The sequence below is a fragment of the Lepidochelys olivacea genome, assembly GCF_965140295.1.
Source record: "Lepidochelys olivacea isolate rLepOli2 genome assembly, chromosome: 1".
NCBI classification, from domain to species: domain Eukaryota; kingdom Metazoa; phylum Chordata; order Testudines; family Cheloniidae; genus Lepidochelys; species Lepidochelys olivacea.
In genome coordinates, this window is record NC_140411.1 from 99,887,696 (window position 1) to 99,909,105 (window position 21,410).

At 42.0% G+C, this 21,410-nt stretch overlaps 1 protein-coding gene across 11 annotated transcripts in view; it reads left to right on the forward strand.

Moving 5' to 3' along the window:
- The window catches only part of MBNL2 (muscleblind like splicing regulator 2), a 363,485-nt gene that overhangs the window by 317,818 nt on the left and 24,257 nt on the right, over positions 1-21,410 (forward strand). For 5 of the 11 annotated variants that reach the window (XM_084631980.1, XM_084631982.1, XM_084631977.1 and 2 more), the window contains 4 exons: positions 1,165-1,365; positions 2,038-2,301; positions 17,030-17,083; positions 17,722-17,875. In XM_084631980.1, coding sequence (XP_084488106.1) covers positions 1,165-1,365; positions 2,038-2,301; positions 17,030-17,083; positions 17,722-17,875 — 673 coding nt within the window. Of the gene's footprint in view, positions 1-1,164; positions 1,366-2,037; positions 2,302-17,029; positions 17,084-17,721; positions 17,876-20,720; positions 20,870-21,410 lie in introns of those variants that run through there. The other 6 variants (XM_084631985.1, XM_084631984.1, XM_084631986.1 and 3 more) reach the window with 4 other exon arrangements.

Below are 21,410 nucleotides of genomic sequence, written 5' to 3' on the forward strand. Positions count from 1 at the left end.
CGGGGCTCCAGATGCCACTACTGCAGCAGCAGTGTCCAGAGCCCCGGGCCCTTTAAATCAACACGGGAGCCCCAGGCAGTGCAGGCCAGGCGGCATGGAAGGGCTGGTTGGGGGATGCTGACCCCCAGCCCCGCCCCTTCTGCCAGAGGCCTCGCCTCTTCCAGGGGCCGGAGCTGCCCCCGTACCGGTACGTGTCCTCAGTTACTTTCACCCTTGTAGGCACAGTAACTTAAATTGTATAGAAATACAAAATACGGCATGCAAGGTGGTAGATGTAACATGTGAAAGAGCTTATATAATGTATACTATTATTACAAAGATGGATTCAATATACTGAATAACATTGTACCTATAAAATTCAGTTTTACTAGGGAAGCAGATAGAAAGAGAAAGCAGTAGAAATAAGATGCACTTTATCTGAGATGTATAAATAAATTTGAAATGTAATATGAAGTGTAATCTCATTAGATATCCAGATTCAAATTATAGCTGACATGTGTAGATGCACTGAGAACTCCTTTTCTCATAATATGGCTGCAAAATGCTGTTCCTGTCCTTCACTGGAATTTATTACATCAGCGATTCTCAAACTTTCGCAACCCAAGAACCCCCATTTTGATTTTAAAAATTTTGCGGCCCCCCCCAAATGGCTTCTAATTTTCCCCGGGGATGCTCAACCCACACTCATCCTCAGGCCCTGCCCCCACTCCACCCCTTCCACAAAGGCCCCGTTCCCACCCCACCTCTTCCCTCTCCAGCCCTGCCCCTCCTCTTCCCCACCTCTTTCCGCTCCCTCCCCTGAGCGTGTCCTGTCCCCACTCCTCCCTCTCCCTCCCAGTGCCTCCTGCACGCCGCTGAACAGCTGTTCCACGGTGTGTAGGAGGAACTGGGAGGGAGAGGGAGGAGTTGATCAGTGGAGCCAGCAGCCCTGGACATGACTTGGGTCCGCAGACCCCAGTTCTAGAACCGCTGTATTCCATGTTTAAGAGAAGAAAATATGCAGTGTAATGTTGTCAACTCTTTTAAATTCTGATTAAGAAAATGAATCAAAACCAGGGAAAATGTACAAAAGACATCAAATAAGATCTGCAAACTTTTTAAAAAAATAGTTTCAATGTAAGGTTACCTATTTATTTTTCATCTCACTATGTTTTCATTTTGCAGCCCACATTTCCAGTAGGTCCAACAATAGGAACGAACACAGCTATTAGCTTTGCTCCTTACTTAACACCTGTAACCCCTGGAGTTGGGTTAGTTCCTACTGAAATCCTACCCACACCGCCTGTCATTGTTCCTGGAAGTCCCCCTGTCACAGTTCCTGGTTCGACTGCTACTCAGAAACTCTTGAGGACTGATAAACTGGAGGTACTACAGACACCATTGTGACTAGAAATGTAATTTTCTGCTAATTTATACGTGAAAGCTTTGAAAAGCTTTGTTGTCCTTAGAAGCGCTCTCTAATATAGCCTAATCTTTAGTTATTAAACTATAGATCTCATAAGTACTCTTGTAGGATTTACGCTTGTACTCGGTGGAAATGTTACCATTGTTTTAGTGTCGTCATTTTTTTTAATATGGTTTGGATAAAAATTCAGTGAATGTGTTCTAGAGTTGATTGCTCAAATTTAATATGCCTGATCAACATCAAAGGTAACAAAAGGGGTTGAGTTTTAAAATACAGCTCTGTCATTATGAGTTTCTTCATAGAGAAAGTAACTGGGGCCACAGGAGCGTTTAATTGACACCACTGAATAATATTCTTAAGGGTTTTATGTTGGTGAACAAGAATAGATTTTTTGAAATGACACAGTTCTATGTAAGTTCAACTTACTATCAAACAACACAGCTATATTAACTGCAACTTAATTAAGGGCAGGCAAACATATTTAACAAACATGTAAAGGACTGTTGCAAACAGTTTGGGACAAGTCTAAAATACAATAAAGAATGAGCTGTGTATGTGGTTTTTTGTTTTGTTTTTCCCAGTTAATATTGCTGTGGGTCCATCAGCTGTAATTAGTATTGTTTTGCACATAGGTATGCAGGGAGTTCCAGCGAGGAAACTGCGCGCGGGGAGAGACTGACTGCCGCTTTGCACATCCTGCAGATAGCACAATGATTGACACAAATGACAACACTGTAACCGTTTGTATGGATTACATAAAGGGGCGTTGCATGAGGGAGAAATGCAAATATTTTCACCCTCCTGCACATTTGCAGGCCAAAATCAAAGCTGCTCAACATCAAGCCAACCAGGCTGCAGTGGCAGCTCAAGCAGCTGCTGCAGCTGCTACAGTGATGGTAAGTGCAAGACTATATGGTTAAATTTTTCATAAACTTATCAATTATTGTTTTTCTCCAATTAGAAGTGTTGTTTAAGTTGTTGATTTTCACACATTCATCATAAAAGCTAGGAATTCTAAAAAGTATTACTTTCTTTAGGGCAGTGGTTCCCAAACTTGTTCCTCCGCTTGTGCAGGGAAACCGGCTCGGCCCACCAGGGGCTTTCCCTGCAGAAGCAGGGAACAAGTTTGGGAACCACTGCTTTAGGGAAAAATACTTTCTCCCTCCCTCAGTTATTTTAGCATAATAGGTTCCTCTTCTGAATAGAGTGAAGCAGTTAGACACTTTGCACTGTCTTTGCTCTCTGCTCCATGATGATATGCCAAATTTGCCTCCTAATATTTCTTGGTGAGAAATAAAACTGGTAGAACTTAGTGGTCAATGGGAAGTATGTACACATATGCTATATTATCTCTTTGATGGCAGAAATATAATCTGAAAAATTAGGAAACAAGGAATAAAGGAAGAAGTGGTTTTGTTTCCAAGACACGGGGCACAGATGAGAGATCTGGTATTTCCCACTGACTTACAGTAATATCCTGAGCAGGCCATTTTTAATTGCCCTGTGACTCAGTTTCCCCATTAGTAAAATGGAAATAAGGCACTTAATTGTGAAGCTTAATTCATTAATGTTTTCAGACATTCAGCTTGTATATCTGTGAATGCCATAATAATGCCTATAAATAAAATTAATAAAAATGTATCTAGTAAGGTCAAACAAAAGAAGTTAAAGGATCTGATTTGTTTTCAGAAGTTTTATACTATTACTGAAACATATTTAGAGATGTCTTTCCCTCAGTGTCCTCTTGCAGAATGGTTGATACTGTTACTAGCAACAGTTCTACACCTGTATTGATAGAGTTGAACAAATAAAGCATGCAGGGTTTTATTCAGGGGACAGCAGTACGGTCAGCCCACAGATCAAAGCAGCATTGTCCTAATTCCTGGCACTGAAAGAATAATTATACAGATGTGACTTGTGGGTAGTGCATACAATAGATGTAGACAATACAGTTACTCTTAGAGTAAGAAGCCTACCAGAAACACAATACAGTACAGTATATAACTATCACAGGGTATTGTATTTAGCAAATAAGTAGAGACCAGACATTTAGGGGACAAAGAGTGAGTTTCTTTCAAATGTGGCAACTGTGAAATAATTTAAATATCTGAAAAGAACAGAGGAGAATTTCCCCTAATTCAGTATTTTCTCCTACAGTATTTCCAGTCTCTATTTAAAATATAGGAATTTTAGCTAAACCTTCTCTGCACTCACAGAAACTGAGGACCGATCTGGAAATAAAAGAGTGAATATCTGAGATTTTTGCTGTAACAATTAGAGCAGGACAGATGACTGATTTTTGGGGTGGTGGGGGGAATGCAGAATGCCCAGGAAACCGAAAAATCAGAAAAAATATTAGATTTGAGTCCAAAAAATTCAGTTCCCTCCTCTGAATCAGGCAGAGAGAAGATTTGCATCCATGGCTTTTATCTCCCAGGTAAGTGCCTTAATCACCGGACTATAGAGTCAAGTTCAGTATCTCACTTTGGCCCACTGAAAATGTAAGTATTTATACAAAGTGGAACAGCTTCAACAGGAGAGATTGAGAGCAACCCATCCACAATAGTCTATAGCCCGGTGGTTAGAGAACTCACTTGGCAAGGGAGGAGACTTGTGTAGAAATCCCTGTTCCAGAATGGCAATTCAAATCTTGGTCTCCCACCTGCCTTGCAAATGCCCTAAATTTGGACTAAATGGACTAAAGGTCGTGAGGGACACATGGACAAACACATGCACTCTTTCTGAAACTGGCCCTGTAATCTTTTTCACAGCCAAAATGAACCAGGTCAAATTCATGAATAGTTTCAGGTTGATCGAAACTGCATTTTTGGCTAATAAATTAAAATACATTTCATCCAGATGCAGTACCAGTCCTTCAGTCATGCAAAATTCGTTACTTCTAGATATAAAAATGAGGCTTGTCGATTAAGAGCAGATACCTCACGTGATTAACTCAAAAAATTAATCGTGATTAAAAAAAGTAATCGCGATTAATTGCAGTTTTAATCGCACTGTTAAAACAATAGAATACCAATAGAAATTTATTAAATATTTTGGATATTTTCCTACATTTTCATATATTTTGTATTCTTTGTTGCAATTGAAATTAAAATGTGAATTATTTTTATTACAAATATTTGCACTGTAAAAATGATTTTAAAAAAATAGTATTTTTCAATTCACCTCATACAAGTTCTGTAGTGCAATCTCTTTGTCGTGAAAGTGCAAGTTACAAATTTAGGGTTTTTTTGTTACTTAACTGCACTCAAAACCAAAACAATGTAAAACTTCAGAACCTATAAGTCCACTCAGTCCTACTTCTTGTTCAGTCAATCGCTAAGACAAACAAGTTTGTTTACATTTACAGGAAATAATCCTGCCCTCTTCTTATTTACAGTGTCACCAGACAGTGAGAACAGGCGTTCACATGGCACTTTTGTAGCTGGCATTGCAGCGTATTTACGTGCCAGATATGCTAAACATCCATATGCCCCTTCATGCTTCGGCCACCATTCCAGATGACATGCTTCCATGCTTATGACACTTGTTAAATTCAATTAACGCATTTTTTTTTGTGATTGAATTCCTTGGGGGAGAATTGTATGTCCCCTGCTCTGTTTTACCCACATTCTGCCATATATTTCATGTTATAGTAGTCCCGGATGATGACCCAGCACATGTTGTTCATTTTAAGAACACTTTCACTGCAGATTTCACAAAACGCAAAGAAGGTACCAATGTGAGATTTCTAAAGATAGCTACAGCACTCAACCCAAGGTTTAAAAATCTGAAGTGCCTTCCAAAATCTGAGAGGGACGAGGTGTGGAGCATGCTTTCTGAAGTCTGAGAAGAGCTACACTCTGGTGAGGAAACTACAAAACCCAAACCACCAAAAAAGAAAATCAACCTTCTGCTGATGGTATCTGACTCAGAAAATGAAAATGAACCTGCGTCAGTCCGCACTGCTTTGGATTGTTATTGAGCAGAACCAGTCATCAGCATGGACCCATGTCCCCTGGAATGGTGGTTGAAGCATGAAGGGATATGTTAATCTTTTGCACATCTGGCGCACAAATATCTTGCGACACCAGCTACAACAGTACCATGAGAAAGCCTGTTCTCACTTTCAGGTGACAATGTAAACGAGAAGCAGGCAGCATTATCTCCTGCAAATGTAAACAAAATTGTTTGTCTGAGCAGTTGGCTGAACAAGAAGTAGGACTGAGTGGACTTGCAGACTCTAAAATTTTACATTGTTTTATGTTTGAATGAAGGTTTTTTTCCACATAATTCTACATTTGTAAGTTCAGCTTTCAGGATAAAGAGATTGCACTACAGTACTTGTATTAGGTGAATTGAAAAATACTATTTTGTTTTTTTACAGTGCAAATACTTGTAATAAAAAATAAATATAAAGTGAGCACTGTACAGTTTGTATTTTGTGTTGTAATTTAAATCAATATATTTGAAAATGTACAAAACATTAAAAAAATTTAAATAAATGGTATTCTATTATTGTTTAGCAGTGTGATTAATTGCGATTAATTTTTTAAATTGCTTGACAGCCCTAATAAAAAAATAAGCAAAGTATTTTTCTGAGCCAAACTAGTTCTAAGATATGCCTCCTTTTATTGAAATAAGCCACATTCAAAACAGAGACCAAGAGGAAGAGTCTTTTGAAATACAAGTTTGAATTACTAGCATTATACCACCAAAGGAGAAGAAGGCTGAAAGCCAGATGATGGTATATTATTCCTGTGGAAAATTTTATAGATGGCCTTTAATTGGATATTTAAACTCGGAAGAGTTATAATGTAGACAAAAGAAGCTTTTTTTCATCCCACTTATTTTTATTTAATACAAATCCAAAACAAAGGGAAACCAGGGGTCAAAATAAATAAATGGAGTCAATTCTCCATTGGGACAAATAATATGGAAGAGTATGGGGAAAAGTGGTTGCTGATACAATATATATATATATAAGCGAGGCCCCCCCCAAAATGGTCAAGAATTATTCAGTCAAAATACTGTCTGACCTAAAAAAATAATAATAATTCTGGTGGATCTCCATTGGAAGGAACAATCAAGGATCCTTAACCAACAGTTCCTGCTTCCAGATGGGTCCTGAGTTGAAATTATGGTCTCACAGCAGACATACCCTAATACTTGTTGGGCAAGAATATGGATCAAAAGGCTTGAGTACTTAAAGCCTAGATTATGCAGGGCTTTATAGACTAATACGAAGAGAAGGGGTTAATTTACACACTTCATAAATGTTCGAACAGCACATATTTTTGCTGTAGAACATGTTAACATATATCTTCACCCATGTTGGAACTCTTTTACCTTTATAAAAACACTTATTAAACAGCCTTGAAGCAAAATTTACAACCATGTATAACAGCCAGTGCTACATGGTAATCAACACAGAAGATAATTCCCCCATCAGTTAGTCAAAAATTCCAAAATCAACAGTTTCCTAACTGTACTCTGTAGGTCACTGATGGTGTGTGGAGCACTTTCTTTTCCACTTTAAACAATTGCCATAGTTGCCCAGGGAAGTTGTGTGATAGTGAAGGTGAGGGGAGGTGTCATTATGAAAGGAAGGGAGATTGTCCATGGCACTAGTGAGAAGTGGTCCACATTATGGCAAATGTGAGAACTCCATTCTTGAACCCCCTCAAAAAACATTATCAAAAAACAAGCAAAGATTCTTGGCTTATGTGGGCTATTTAGCAGCATAAAAGTAGCTCTAGGGCAGTGGTCTCCAACCTTTTTATGTCTAAGATCACTTTTTGAATTTAAGGACAACCCAGAAGTTCGGAAGTGGGTGCAGGCTCTGGGCTGGGGCCGAGGGGTTCGCAGTGTGGGAGGGAGCTCTGGGAGGAGCCTGGGGCAGGGGGTTGGGGTACAGGAAGGGGTGAACGGTGCAAGCTCTGGGAGAAAATTTGGGTGGAGGGGGGCGCTCCGGGCTAAGGCAGAGTGTTGGGGTGCAGGAGCGGTTGCGGGATGCTGGCTCTCTGCGGGGGTCAGGTCTGGGGCAGGGGATTGGAGTCCACAAGAGGGTTTGGGGTGCTCACCCTGGGAGGAGGCTCACGGCTGGGGCTTGGGGTATAGGAGGGGGTATGGGGTCCTGGCTCCAGGAGGGGGTTGGGGTGTGGTCTCTCAGGGGGTGGCACTTGCCTCAGGTGGCTCCCACTTGGTGGCACAGTGAGGATGAGGCAGGCTCCCTGCCTGCCCTGTCCCCACACTGCTCCTGGAAGGGGACAACGTGTCCCTGAGGCCCCTGAGGAGGGGGATGGAGAGCACATGGCTCTGTGCGCTGCCCCTTTCTGCCGTCATGGCCCCCACAGCTCCCATTGGCCACAGTTCTCTGTTCCCAGCCAATGGGAGCTGCAGAGGTGTTGCTTTCAGACAGGAGCAGCATGCCAAGACCTCTGTCCGCCCCTTCCTCCCTGCCCCCGTGGGGGCGTGCTGGTCACTTCCGGGAGCAGCGTGGGGCTGCAGCAGCAGGGAGCCTGCCGTAGCAGCAGTCCAGCAACACCCTCGGAGATCGTGATCAACTGGGAGAGTCCCCAGGATCAACCAGTCGATCGCGATCGACTGGTTGGTGACTACTGCTCTAGGGCCACCATAAAATAGAGTTAAGATGAGATAAAGTCACCTTTGTCCCCACTCCCTCAGGGTACATCTTCGGTGTTGTGCCTCCAGGAAAGAATCCCAGGCAGACCAAGGGGTCAGTGAATTCCAGAGTTCAAGACTCCTTTAGGAATTACCCTACCTCTAGCCCCTGACATTTAAACCTAGTAACTTTTCCTTAAATGCCTTAGCTCGAGGGTGGGCAAACTTTTTGGCCCGAGGGCCACATCTGGGTATGGAAATTGTATGGTGGGCCATGAATGCTCACAAAATTGGGGTTGGGGTGCAGGAGGGCATGATGGCTCTGTCTGGGGATGCAGGCTCTGGAGAGGGGCCAGAAATGAGACGTTCAGGGTATGGGAGGGGGCTCCAGGCTGGGGCAGGGGGTTGGGGTGTGCGGGAGAGGGATCAGGGCTGAGGCAGGGGACTGGAGCACGGGAGGGGGTCAGGAGTGCAGGCTCCAGGCGGCGCTTTCTTCAAGCAGCTCCTGGAAGCAGTGGCATGTCCCCACTCTGGCTCCTATGTGGAGGTGCGGCCAGGCGGCTCTGTGAGCTGCCCTGTCTGCAGGCACCGCCCCGCAGCTCCCATTAGCCACAGTTCCCGGCCAGTGGGAGCTGAGGGGGCAGCGCTTGGGGCGGGAGCAGTGCACAGAGCCCCCTGGCTGCCCCTAAACGTAGGAGCTGGAGGGGGAACGTGCTGCTGCTTCCAGGAGCCTCAGCACGCACATGCGAAGTGGCCTCCTACCCCACTTCCCAGCTGGGGTGCGGGAGCAGGGCAAGCCCCGGGCCCCGTTCCCCAGCGGGAGCTCCAGGACCAGATTAAATTGTCTGGAGGGCCGGATGTGGCCCGTGGGCCGTAGTTTGCCCTGCCTTAGCTGATCTCAGCTTTTGAGGTAAAAGCAAGGAGATGGGCAGTCTGTGAAATAGCCAGAGCTCAGACTATTTATAGATGAAAACCAGTGTTTTGGTATTTTTGTGCTTTGTTAAGTGAATTTGAAGACAGCGTGATCCATTAGTATAATCATTACATTATTTATGGAGCACTAAAAGTGTGTTCAGTGCAGTAAGAAACGTGAAAGAAGACATTGAGAAAAACACAAAATCTAAATGAAATTAAATATTCACCATACCTTAAACACACCTCATAATAGTATACATAAAGTATATGTGGTAGATAAAATATAGAGACTTCATGCGGCTAGTTAATTTTATTTGTTTTCTTTCTCCTACCTCTCTCCTTTTGTTTCTCTCCAATGGTTGGTTATTATGGAAAGGGCTGGTGGAAGAAATAGTTTTATAGAGGGGTTTGATTGGTGAGAGGGAGGTTCTTTGGTGAACAAGGCTTCAAGCGTAGGGGTGAAAGGGAAGAAGGTTGTGAAGATATGAGGAAGAAGTGGACAGTCAAGCGAAAGGCATGGCGGGCAGGAGAGACAAGGAGGAAACAAGAGCTGCCTTATAGGTAGAGACATTGCTACTATAGAACCTTGAAATTGAGCACTAGTAGCTTGACTTGATCTGGAAGGCAAGGGAAAAGCCTGCAAAAGGATTCAAAGAAGGGAGTTTGCAATGGAGCAAACAGGTTGAGATGTATGCAAGACCAATGCAAAGTTGTGAATCAGCTCAGTGTGAGCTTCCAGTGTGACACTGTGGCCAAAATGGCTGTTGCAATCCTTGGTTGTGTTACCTTGGTATTGGGCACTGGTGCGTCTGCTGTTAGAATATTATGTCCAGTTTTGGTGTCCACAATTCAAAAACAATGTTGATAGTTGGAGATAATTGGAGGTTCAGAGAGCCACAAGAGCAATTAAAGGATTAAAAGAACGGCCTTATGGTGAAAGACTCAGGGACCTCAATCTATTTGGTTTAACAAAGAAGGTTGAGGGGTGATTTGATCAGTCTATAAGTACTTAAATTGGGTACAGAAATTTGATAGTAGAGGGCTCTTCAGTCTAGCACAGTGGTTTCCAAAGTTTTTGGATCGTGCACCCCCACAGTGCAGCCGAAGAAAGGAGGAGGGAAGACCTGTCGCAGGCGTCCCGCCGGAGGGGAAGTCCTGCTGCAGGTGTGCAGAGCTGCCGCCAAAGAAAAAAAACGGCAGAGTGCCGTCCAGCGGCACTCCTCCAGCCGCACACCCCCTGGGATTCTCTGGCGCACCCCGGGGGGTGCACGCACCCCACTTTGGAGACCACTGATCTAGCACACTAAGCCCTGGTTTACACTACGGGGTTAGGTCGAATTTAGCTGCATTAGGTCGATTTTTAAATGAATGCATCTACACAACCAACCCCATTCTGTCGACCTAAAGGGCTGTTAAAATCGACTTCTGTACTCCTCCCCGGCAAGGGGAGTAGCACTGAAATCGACCTTGCTGGGTCGAATTTGGGGCAATTTGACGGTATTGGCCTCCGGGAACTATTCCAGAGTGCTCCAATGTGATCTCTCTGGACCGCACTTTCAACTCTGATGCACTAGCCAGGTACACAGGAAAAGCCCTAGAAAATTTTGAATTTCATTTCCTGTTTGGTCAGCGTGGCGAGCTCACGTGACCATGCAGTCCCCCCAGAATCACAAACAAGCTCCAGCATGAACCAAAAGGGAGACACTGGATCTGATTGCTGTATGGGGAAAAGAATCTGTGCAGGCCGAACTCCGATCAAAAAGAAGAAATGCTAATATATATGCCAAAATCGCACAGGGCATGGTGGAGAGAGGCTACAATAGGGACACACAGCAGTGTCGCGTGAAAGTTAAGGAGCTCAGGCAAGCCTACCAAAAGACAAAGGAGGCAAATGGTCACTCCGGGTCAGAGCCCTATACATGCCGCTTCTCTGATCAGCCGCATGGCATTAAAGGGGGTGACCCTACCACTGTCTGTGGACACCTGCAAGGGGGGAGTCTCACGCAACAGGGAGGAGAATTTTGTGGATGAGGAAGAGGAGGAGGAGGAGAATGCACAGCAGGCAAGCGGAGAATCCGTTCTCCCTGGCAGCCAGGACCTTTTCTTCATCCTGGAGCCAATACCCTCCCAAGGCGGGTTCCCGGACCCTGAAGCTGGAGAAGGCACCTCTGGTGAGTGCACATTTGTAACTACAGTACAGGGTTTAAAAGTAATAGTGTTTGATTTGCCCTGAAGAATTGGGAAGCATTTGCGGCCAGTACAGCTACTGGAAAAGTCTGTTAATGTGTCTGGGGATGGAGCAGGAATCCTCCAGGGACATCTCCATGAAGCTCTCCTGGAGGTACTCTGTAAGCCTTTGCAGAAGGTTTCTGGGGAGGGTTGCCTTATTTCATCCTCCATGGTAGGACACTTTACCACGCCAATCCAGTAGCAAGTAGTCTGGAATCATTGCAGCACAAAGCATGGCAGCGAATGGTCCTGGGTTTTGGTCGCATTCAAGCAACATTCGGGCTATAACTTTCTGTGTTAGCCTAAGGAGAGTGATATCATTCATGGTCACTTGGTTGGAATAGAGGAATTTTTGTAAGGGAACAGTAAAAGGACCCCGTTCACGCTGGGTTGCTTGTGCTTGGCGAAAAGGGATCATCCCGGAGACTAGCCATGCAGTGGGGTAGGGGGAGGTGTGTGCTGCACTTCCCCCCGAAAACCGCAGCCCCTCCTTTTAAATGTGAAACCCAACAGGCATTGCTTGCTATGGGAAAGGATGGCTCTGCATTTTGAAACCATTCCCACATGTTATGAAGGCGGAGGAAGGCAACCCTGCATACCAAAAGGCTTACCATGACTGCCTGGAAACCAAATTCTGTTGCCCAGCCATGTGTGATGTGTCACCATACCAGCAGGCGCTCAATATAAAAAGGCAAAATGCGACCTTGTACCTAAAGCACATGTGCTGTCTGCTGTGAATTGCTTGATTCACTCTGAAAGATTCTCCCTTTTGTTCTCAGAAATGTATCATCTTAAATTTTACTCTCCCTTTTTATCTCCCCCCAGGTGCAAATGTTTCTATGCTCCCCCTATCATCTCCGTCCCTGAGGTTATCCCAGATTAGAAGGAGAAAAAAACACACTCGCAATGACAAGATTTCCGAGCTCATGCAGTCCTCCCACACTGATAGGGCACAGCTTAATGCATGGAGGCATTCATTGGCAGAGGCCAGGAAAGCATTAAGTGAGCACAAAGATCAGAGGCAGGAGGCGATGCTGAGGCTAATGGGGGAGCAAACGGACATGATGAAGCGTCTGTTGGAGCTGCGGGAAAGCCAACAAGAGCACAGACCCCTGCTGCATCCATTGTATAACTGCCTGCCCTCCTCCCCAGGTTCCATATCCTCCTCACCCAGACGTCCAAAAACGCACAGTGGGGAGGCTCCAGGCACCCAGCCACTCCACTCCAGAGGTTGGCCCAAGCAACAGAAAGCTGTCATTCAAACAGTTTTGATTTGTAGTGTGGCTACAATAAGCAATATGGCCTTGTCCTTCCCTCCTTCCCCTGCCCCGCCCTCCTTCCCCCACCCGGGCTACCTTGTCAGTTATCTCACTTTTTTTTTTAATTAATAAAGAAAGAATGCATGGTTTCAAAACAACAGTTACTTTATTTCCTTTGCCAGCTGTGATTGAAGGGGGGAGGGTGGTTGTCTTACAGGGATTAAAATCAACAAAGGGGGCGGGTTTGCATCAAGGAGAAACACACACAACTGTCACACTGTAGCCTGTACTGGATGTCCCTGCCAGTGAAATTTAACTGTTTGAAGAAAATTGTGTTTGCAATGCTTCCAGCATTTGGATCCACATACCTGTGTGAACAGGTATTTTCACACACGAAATCTTGGAGAAACACACACAACTGTCACACTGTAGCCTGGCCAGTTATGAAACTGATTTTCAAAGCCTCTCTGATGTGCAGCGCGCCTCGCTGTGCTCTTCTAATCACCCTGGTGTCTGGCTGCTCAAAATCAGCCGACAGGCGATTTGCCTCAACCTCCCACCCCGCTATAAATGTCTCCCCCTTACTCTCACAGATATTATGGAGCACACAGCAAGCAGCAATAACAAGGGGAATGTTGGTTGCGCTGAGGTTTAACCTAGTCATCAAACAGTGCCTGCAGGCTTTCAAACGTCCAAAGGCACATTCTACCACCATTGTGCACTTGCTCAGCCTATAGTTGAACTGCTCCTTACTACTGTCCAGGTTGCCTGTGTACGGCTTCATGAGCCATGGGATCAAGGGCTAGGCGGAGTCCCCAAGGATAACTATTGGCATTTCAACATCCCCAATGGTAATTTTCTGGTCTGAGAAGTAAGTCCCTTCTTGCAGCTGCTCGAACAGCCCGGAGTTCCTAAAGATGCGATCGTCATGCACCTTTCCTGGCCATCCCACGTTGATGTCAGTGAAAACGTCCCTTGTGATCCACCAGTGCTTGCAGCACCATTGAGAAGTACCCCTTGCGGTTTATGTACTGGTTGGCAAGGTGATCAGGTGCCAAGATAGGGATATGTGTTCCATCTATCGCCCCACCACAGTTAGGGAACCGCATTGCAGCAAAGCCATCCGCTATGACCTGCACATTTCGCAGAGTCACTACCCTTGATAACAGAATGTCAGTGATTGCATTGGCTACTTGGATCACAGCAGTCCCCACAGTAGACTAGCCCACTCCAAATTGATTTCCGACTGACCGGTAGCAGTCAGGTGTTGCAAGTTTCCACAGGGCTATCACCACTCACTTCTCAACTGTCAGGGCAGCTCTCATCTTGGTATTCCTGTGCTTCAGGGCAGGGGAAAGCAACTCACAAGGTTCCAGGGAAGTGGCCTTACGCATGTGAAAGTTTTGCAGCTACTGTGACTCATCCCATACCTGCAACACTATGCAGTCCCACCAGTCTGTGCTTGTTTGCCAGGACCAGAATCGGCGTTCCACTGTATCAACCAGCCCCACTTCTACCATGATGTCCCAATTGCCACAGCCTGAGCTTTCAGGAATGTCTGTGTCCATGTTCTCATCACAATCGTCCTCGTGCTGGCGTCTCTTCAACCGGTTCTACATATACTCCAGGATAATGCGCGAGGTGTTTACAATACTCACAACAGCAGCGGTGAGCTGAGCGGGCTCCATGCTTGCTGTGGTATGGGAGCTTAACCCAGAATTCCAGTGGGCAGTGGAGACTGCAGGAACTGTGGGATAGCTACCCACAGTGCACCACTCCGTAAGTCAATGCTAGCCACGGTATTAAGGAAGCACTCTGCCGACTTAATGCGCTTAGTGGGGATATACACAATTGACTGTATAAAATCGATTTCTAAAAATCGACTCTACAAAATCAACCTAATTTTTAGTGTGGACATACCCTAAGATATAACAAGTGGAAGTTGATGCTAGACAAATTCAAACTAGAAATAAGGTGATAATTTTTAACAGTGAGGGTAATTAACCATTGGAACAATTTACCAAGAGTTGGGGCAAATTCTCCATCAATGGCAATTTTTAAATCAAAATTAGATGTTTTCCTAAAATGTATTCTCTAGTTCAAAAGGAATTAATTCAGAGAAGTCCTATGCCCTGTGTATACAGGACCCCAGACTAGATTATCACAATGGTCCCTTTTGGCTTACTGTGTGGATCTAAGTCTAAACTGAGGGAAGAGGATAAGGAGTGCAGATTCTGGAGTCATAAATATAGAGATAATAGGGGAAGTTGTGAGAGTGGATGAGATCTGTGTTTTGGATGATAATAGTAATGGGTTGAGCACCTTCAACGCCCGTTTAGTTAGTTTAGTTAGAGAGTTGACACCGTTCATCACCTTCCATAATTAAATCCAGCCATAATATTTCAAACTCATATAGTTTTTTGTCCCTAGTGATCTCAGAATACTGTGCAAAGATGGATGGGCATTGTTAGATATTTTACAGAAGGGAGAGAGGAGGGAGTGATCAGCTTTTTCAAAGATAGCAGGTCAAGGTGGAGGAAAATAAACAGAAAACCCTTAGATCTGGCCTATCTATCTTACTATTGTACGTATACGGTCCCCATTACTATAGTATCTGAGTGCCTCACAAACTTGTCAACATATTTATCCTCACAACCGTGCTGTGAGTAAGGAAGTGCTATTATCTCTATTTTACAGTTGGGGAAGTGAGGTACAGAAGATTAATGGTTCATTTGCATCGTGTGTTAGTCCTCACCAGTGCGGTGTAAATTCTAGTCTGCACCAGTGTGTTGTGCACTAACCGGTCAGGGTGGACACTATTTGTGCGTGCTAGAAGTTTTTTGGTGTGTGTTAACACAGTCCTGTTTCAAATGGTAATACATTAACACACACTAGGGAACATTTAGTGCCCACCAGCAGGCTCCACACAGGCCAGTTAGTGCATGACATGCTAGTGCAGACTAGACCTTACATCCCACGGGTGAGGACTGCCGCAGCATGTGGATGAGCCCTAAGTGACTTGCCCAAGGTCACAAAGGAAATTTGTGGTAGATCAGAAATTGAATCTGGGTCTCCCACAGCCCAGGCTAGTGCCCTGGACCCTCCTTTCCTGATCATTAATGACCTTGATAGAGCAGATCTCATAGAGTGGAGGGTTTAGAATCTAGGAAGAAGCTAGAGGAGAAGTTGTCAAGACATCAGGAATAGAGGACATGCTTAAGGACTTTGGATGCAAAGATATAAGGAAAGATACAAGGTGATAATTGGAGAGACAGAAACATGAATTTTGAAAGATGTTTTAAGGATTAGTGAAGCAAGGGCTATCCTGCAAAATGTTCATGTTGTCATTGGCCTAAGTTCTGTGACCCTAAGTTGTCTTAGACATGGTGCTCTCAGTACCTTGTCCTCCCTTTTTAATGATTGTTCTACTTTTTTATATCTGAAGCTAAGGATAGAAACAGTCTGAATATTCATTTCTCCTATGGACTTTGAGGAGCTACCTATTGTGAGTGTAAACACCAGATTTCTGATTCATGAGGAAACCCTCCTTTCCATATGTTTTCATTAAACTCTTTTAAAATTCCCATTTAAAAAGAGTTATAGATGAAAAACATCAACTAAATTTTTCTGCTGGAATGTAGTCAAATTAGCCCTCATCTTTTATCTCTTAATGCAAATATAGGTAATAAAATTTATGCTCATGTTAAGCATTGTTTTACATTTAAATATTTTTAAATGATGCTATATTAGCACCATAATTCCTGTTCTAATTATACATTACATGCTCTTGACAAATAGTATTGTTTTCTATCACCGATTCCTAAAGTTAGTAAAGATTTTCCTGAATGACAGCTGAGAAAATATTTGTTTTAAAATGTTGGGCTTTTTCTCAGTGTAATGTGGTAAATTAAAAAGGATAATCCAAGTTACTGTCCCAGCTATAGTAAAAAATATTAAACTGATAAATTAGTGATTAGACATAACATGAACTTGTTATATATTGGAAATAGGAAAACTGTTTATATTTTGACTTCAAAGTCTATTGAAATGTACATTTTATTAACTAAGGCCCTGATCCAGCAAACATACACGTGAGTAATTCTATTAAAGCATTAAAACTCTCATTAGTGCTTTATATTTTAAATGTTAGTGTTGAAAATTTATTTTATGCTTTTTAACTTGACATAACTAACTTACCAGAAATTCTTGTAAGAAAATCCTAAAAACCAATGTGTTTCTGTGAAGTATTATAGTATGCTTAATGGTGTCTGCAAGCTGCTGTTTTAATTAACTTTCCTAAATTTCAAACATCTATATTTTACTCTCTTATATGCTTTTAACTAAGGTATAGTAGATGCATTATTGCTTCAGTACTAATTCAAGGTGTAATATTCATTTCTTTAGAAAACATTTTTGTTGTTGTGCATGCCTAGTGTTTTGTATGTTGTATACTGCATTCAGAATATTTTTTTCCTTCTCACCTATCCACAATGCAATGCCGTTCCCATGATGCACCTCTGCTTGCTGTTTACCTGTATGTTAATTCGCTTGAATCCCATTGGCCCACTGCCATCATGTGCTCGCTGCCTGTTATTAAAAGACTCAGTCGACTGCCAAAGCAATGAAGCGGCCTCTCGAAGCAACTGTAGACCTGGTACTTTGACCTTTCACCTTTTGCTTTGCATGTAGCTTTTCAGAGAAGCAACTAATGAAATTTGTATTGCTTTTTTTTTAACATCAACTGAAAACTATCATATATTATTAATTTAGAAAAAATTCAGTATTATATTTATCCATCTCATTCTCATATGCAATAAATGCAAACAATTTAGTTTTTTTCCTAACATGATTTCATTTTCAAATACCTTTTCGTAGAAGTTAAAATTAAATATAACTGCTTTTGTAATTGAAAATGCTATAATCCCTCACTGTATTTAATAATAGGAAAAATATTTAACTAAGAAAGAATACTTGGCAATGAAACACAAGTGGTTTTTTCTTCCTAGAATATTTTAAGCCCAAATTTAGAGGAAATGCCACTTTTGTTGCTTTAAAGGCCTTCCTTTTCAGTAGTTGTGGTGCTACAGGTTTATGTTAATAGTACCATGCTTTTGCGATCAACAACAAAATTTCACTCATTGTACATTGCTATTATTTGAGTTAAGGTGCATGGCAAGGCATCTTTAACAGCTTTTTTAAGAAGTACATTACGATATTTTATTCATCTATATGAGAAAATACGTATATCTTTTGAAAAATCTGCCAGTTTAATTAAATTCTCTTTTGCCACAGGCCTTTCCTCCCGGCGTGCTTCACCCTTTACCAAAGAGACAAGCGCTGGAGAAAAGCAATGGTGCCAGTGCCGTTTTTAGTCCCAGTGTCTTGCACTATCAACAGGCTCTTGCCAATGCACAGTTGCAACAACATGCAGCGTTTATCCCAGCAGGTACGTTGTATTTGCACTAAACAGAATCGTCTTCAAGCATTCTCCCCATAAGACAGTGCTTATCACATTGAATATACTTTTAACTGTGTGATCCATTCTCTACACATTCATGACAAGTATGCACAAATATTTTAATACACTATTTTCATTCCTTCTGCAGAATATTAGGATTCAGGAGGTACTTTCATCGTGTCATTAAGTAGCTTTAGTATTTTCTGTTATTGTCCTTATTTTGCATATGTCAGAGTACTTTATATCCATGTTAAATGGGTCGCTTGTTGGGTCCATCAATGAGCGCTGTGTTTGGTGGTGGGGAGGAGGAATGTCATTAACTTGATGGGGAAGGCATAATGTTTCTGCGATACAAGGGGAAGTGTGAAAAGTATCGGTAATAGCTATCCCTGTTCTTCGGGTGTATTTTGTTCTTCCACCGCTACTGTTCGGCAGCCATGGACATACTCCTGCTACACAGTACCCTTTGCCCTCTAGAACTGCAGCGCTAGCAGCCAAATTATTGCTAATTCCTGCACAGATGCACTATGGGGATAAAACACTCCCCATCTGCACAGAAGTGTTTTATGTGGGAAACTTGCTTCGTTGTCTTCATAATGGAATATTTTATAATCCAAAATTCTCCCCAGTTTTTGCAGTTAATAGCTGGTGTTGTAATTCTTAATATAAGTGATTTAACTACAGTGGAATTTTAGTAACATGAATATTCCATTGTTGTTCAGAGCTGTAGAAAACTAGACCATGTCATTTGGAAAAGTCCACAACCCCATCAGGCCTAACATCTTGAGCTCATACATGTGGTGTGGAGACTTCCTTTCAACACTGTGAAAGAAGGGAGAATATTCCACTTAAATGTCTGATTTATGAATGAAGTGAACAGTTACAATAAAATCCTCTATATTATTCATAAAGAGAAGTATCTAAAAGTAAATACCCTGTATAGTGCATTAAAGCGTGCAATTTCAGTATTAGTATGTATATCAACCATGATTTTTTAGGCTGATTTAAAACATTTTTCTGTAGCAAATATATTTTCTATTTTTGAATATATTTGTTTATCTTTTATCATAGTCTTTAACCATCTAATAGTAGTATGAATTAAACAAGTAAAAGAATTCAAGATGCTGTAATTTCTTATAGCTTTGCAATAATCTTTTAAAAACAAAAATCATACAAACTCAGTGGAAGTTTGCCTGAATAAGAAGTATGTTAAAACTTAGTAAAGATCTCAGGATTTGGTGCTATATTTGTCAAAATATGTTCTAAACATTTACTTTATGCACTTGTTTTACTCATTTTAATTTTGAAAATATCCCAAAATCTTGTGTAATTTCCAGTGAGATCCCATGACCATTTTGTAACTTGCTACTATAATGGAAATGTGCAGGAAAATATGCTAACATTTGTGGGAAGGTTTGAAGGAATTTGAGAAATGAAAGAGCAGTCCCCCTGCAAATGTACTTCATATCACAGCCATAAGAACTTGTGGTGGGATGTACATTGTTCCTCCTCATAGGCACTGCCTTTCAGAGCTTTTCACTATTGGATATAATTAGAGTAAAATGCATTAAAATAACCCTGAAAAATAAGCTAGTTTGAAAATACTTCAGTAAGATAGCACTCAGATATTTTCCAAACTTAGAATGCTTATCTTTCCTCAGGTACTTTATTCCACGTGCTGTTTCTTTTCAATTCACATTTTTGGTTAACCCTGGAGTCATCATAACCAGCAGTACAAAATTAGCTCAAAATTGAGTGACAGTTTGTTTATTATAAATTCATGATGTAAAAGGATGTTGAGGGGCTAGATTGTCATCCAGTCTCAGCACAGGTGCACAAAAAAGGGAAAAGATGCAAAGAGCCTCTCATCTCCAGGAGACCCGGCACATGAGCTAGGGCAGAACGGGAGACGTTCTCATAGCAAGCAGGAGAACTCAGAAGATCTGGCATCACTAATATCTGTACAGAGGGGTGGGGGATGAGGACGTGAGCTATGGCGCACACCCTTTCCACTGGCTGGTAGAATGGCCCTTTCATAGAAGACAGTGCATGTTGCTCCTACAGTTGTTGCACTTCTCAGGGAGTCCAGGAGGAACTGTGTGTTCTGGAACTTGGCTCGAAGTACATCTATACCTTCCCATTGTGGGGCTGTGGCTATAAATATCGCACACCCTATGAAGCATGAAATTAATTCTTTAGTTTAAAATGGTAAACCAATATTTCCTGAACTAGTATCAGTTTTAAATACGTCCTACATGTTTGGTAGAAATGTTGCAGCTAGAACCAGGTTTTGCTTATAAAATATATGGAAAACTGATATGTTATTTTATATAATTTCTCTGCCTTTCCTAACCAATGACTCCCTAATTAATGTTTTGGGGCTTCGTAACACTGCTTATCTTAGATTTTTTTGTACTGTAGTTCTCTTTTAATACAAACCACACACCAAGTTAGTATGACTACTTCATCTGCACTTTCTGTTGTTTCGTGAATGGTTATTTGTGATCTGAAAAGCAAGGAGGGTATTGTTTTCCTTCAGATGCTGTTTATTAGAACTGTTATGATCACCGGAAAGTGTATGAGGGTTATTCTTCATGATAAGGTCATTCATAGTTACTTTTGCTGTTAAATAAATAAATACATAAAAGGTTGTTACCATCACCAAACAGGAGTTCTGCAAACTTAATCTACTTTATGCTACTACTACATATTCAGCACATAATGTGTTGTGTACATGCCACTTTGTTTCTCTTCCTCTCTACCGTTCACCTTCTCCCCACTACACACTGTACTCACCATCCTAAAAAGCCGTATCTATTTTCATTCGCTTTAGCAGAAAGGATAACAGTTGAATGAGCACAAAAACTGAACTCAGCTGTACAGAGGCCTCCCCACCCCCGACTACTTTTGCGGCACATTCGCAGGACATCATGTGGAATGTCGCACAGTCACTAGCCACGCTGCATTGGTTCAGTTTCCAGAGCTGCCATTTTAGCATTTTTGTTAATAAAAGTAACATTAGTAATTTGTTGTTAAAAATGTGTATGTTTATATTTAAACACAGATAACAAAATCTCCACTGAATAATAAGAATTTCTATTGAATTAAATGTTTTCCTCTGCTGTGTATCAGCAAAATTAATAAACATTAATCTGTGTAGCTAACATAATGCTGTCTGAATTGTTGAATGGATTTAAGCAGTCATTAGATAATCCAATATTCAATCAAAAATTGTTTTTAAAAATCATTATTTCTGCAAAAAATATATGAAAGATGTTTATGAAATCTGGTCCATCTTAAATACACACACAGATGTACAAAATATGTCTTGGTATACTGTAATAGTATTTTAGGATAACATTATTTAAAGTCACTCTTGTAACACAAAAACTATGAATGACCTTAAGATTGTGTTAAGCTAACTTCTGCTTATCCTTGGTTATGCTTGAATCTCAGTTTGAATGTTAACTCTAAACAGCTAACCTGTTTCTTCCCTTTATTCACTTTTTCCACCTATCATTGC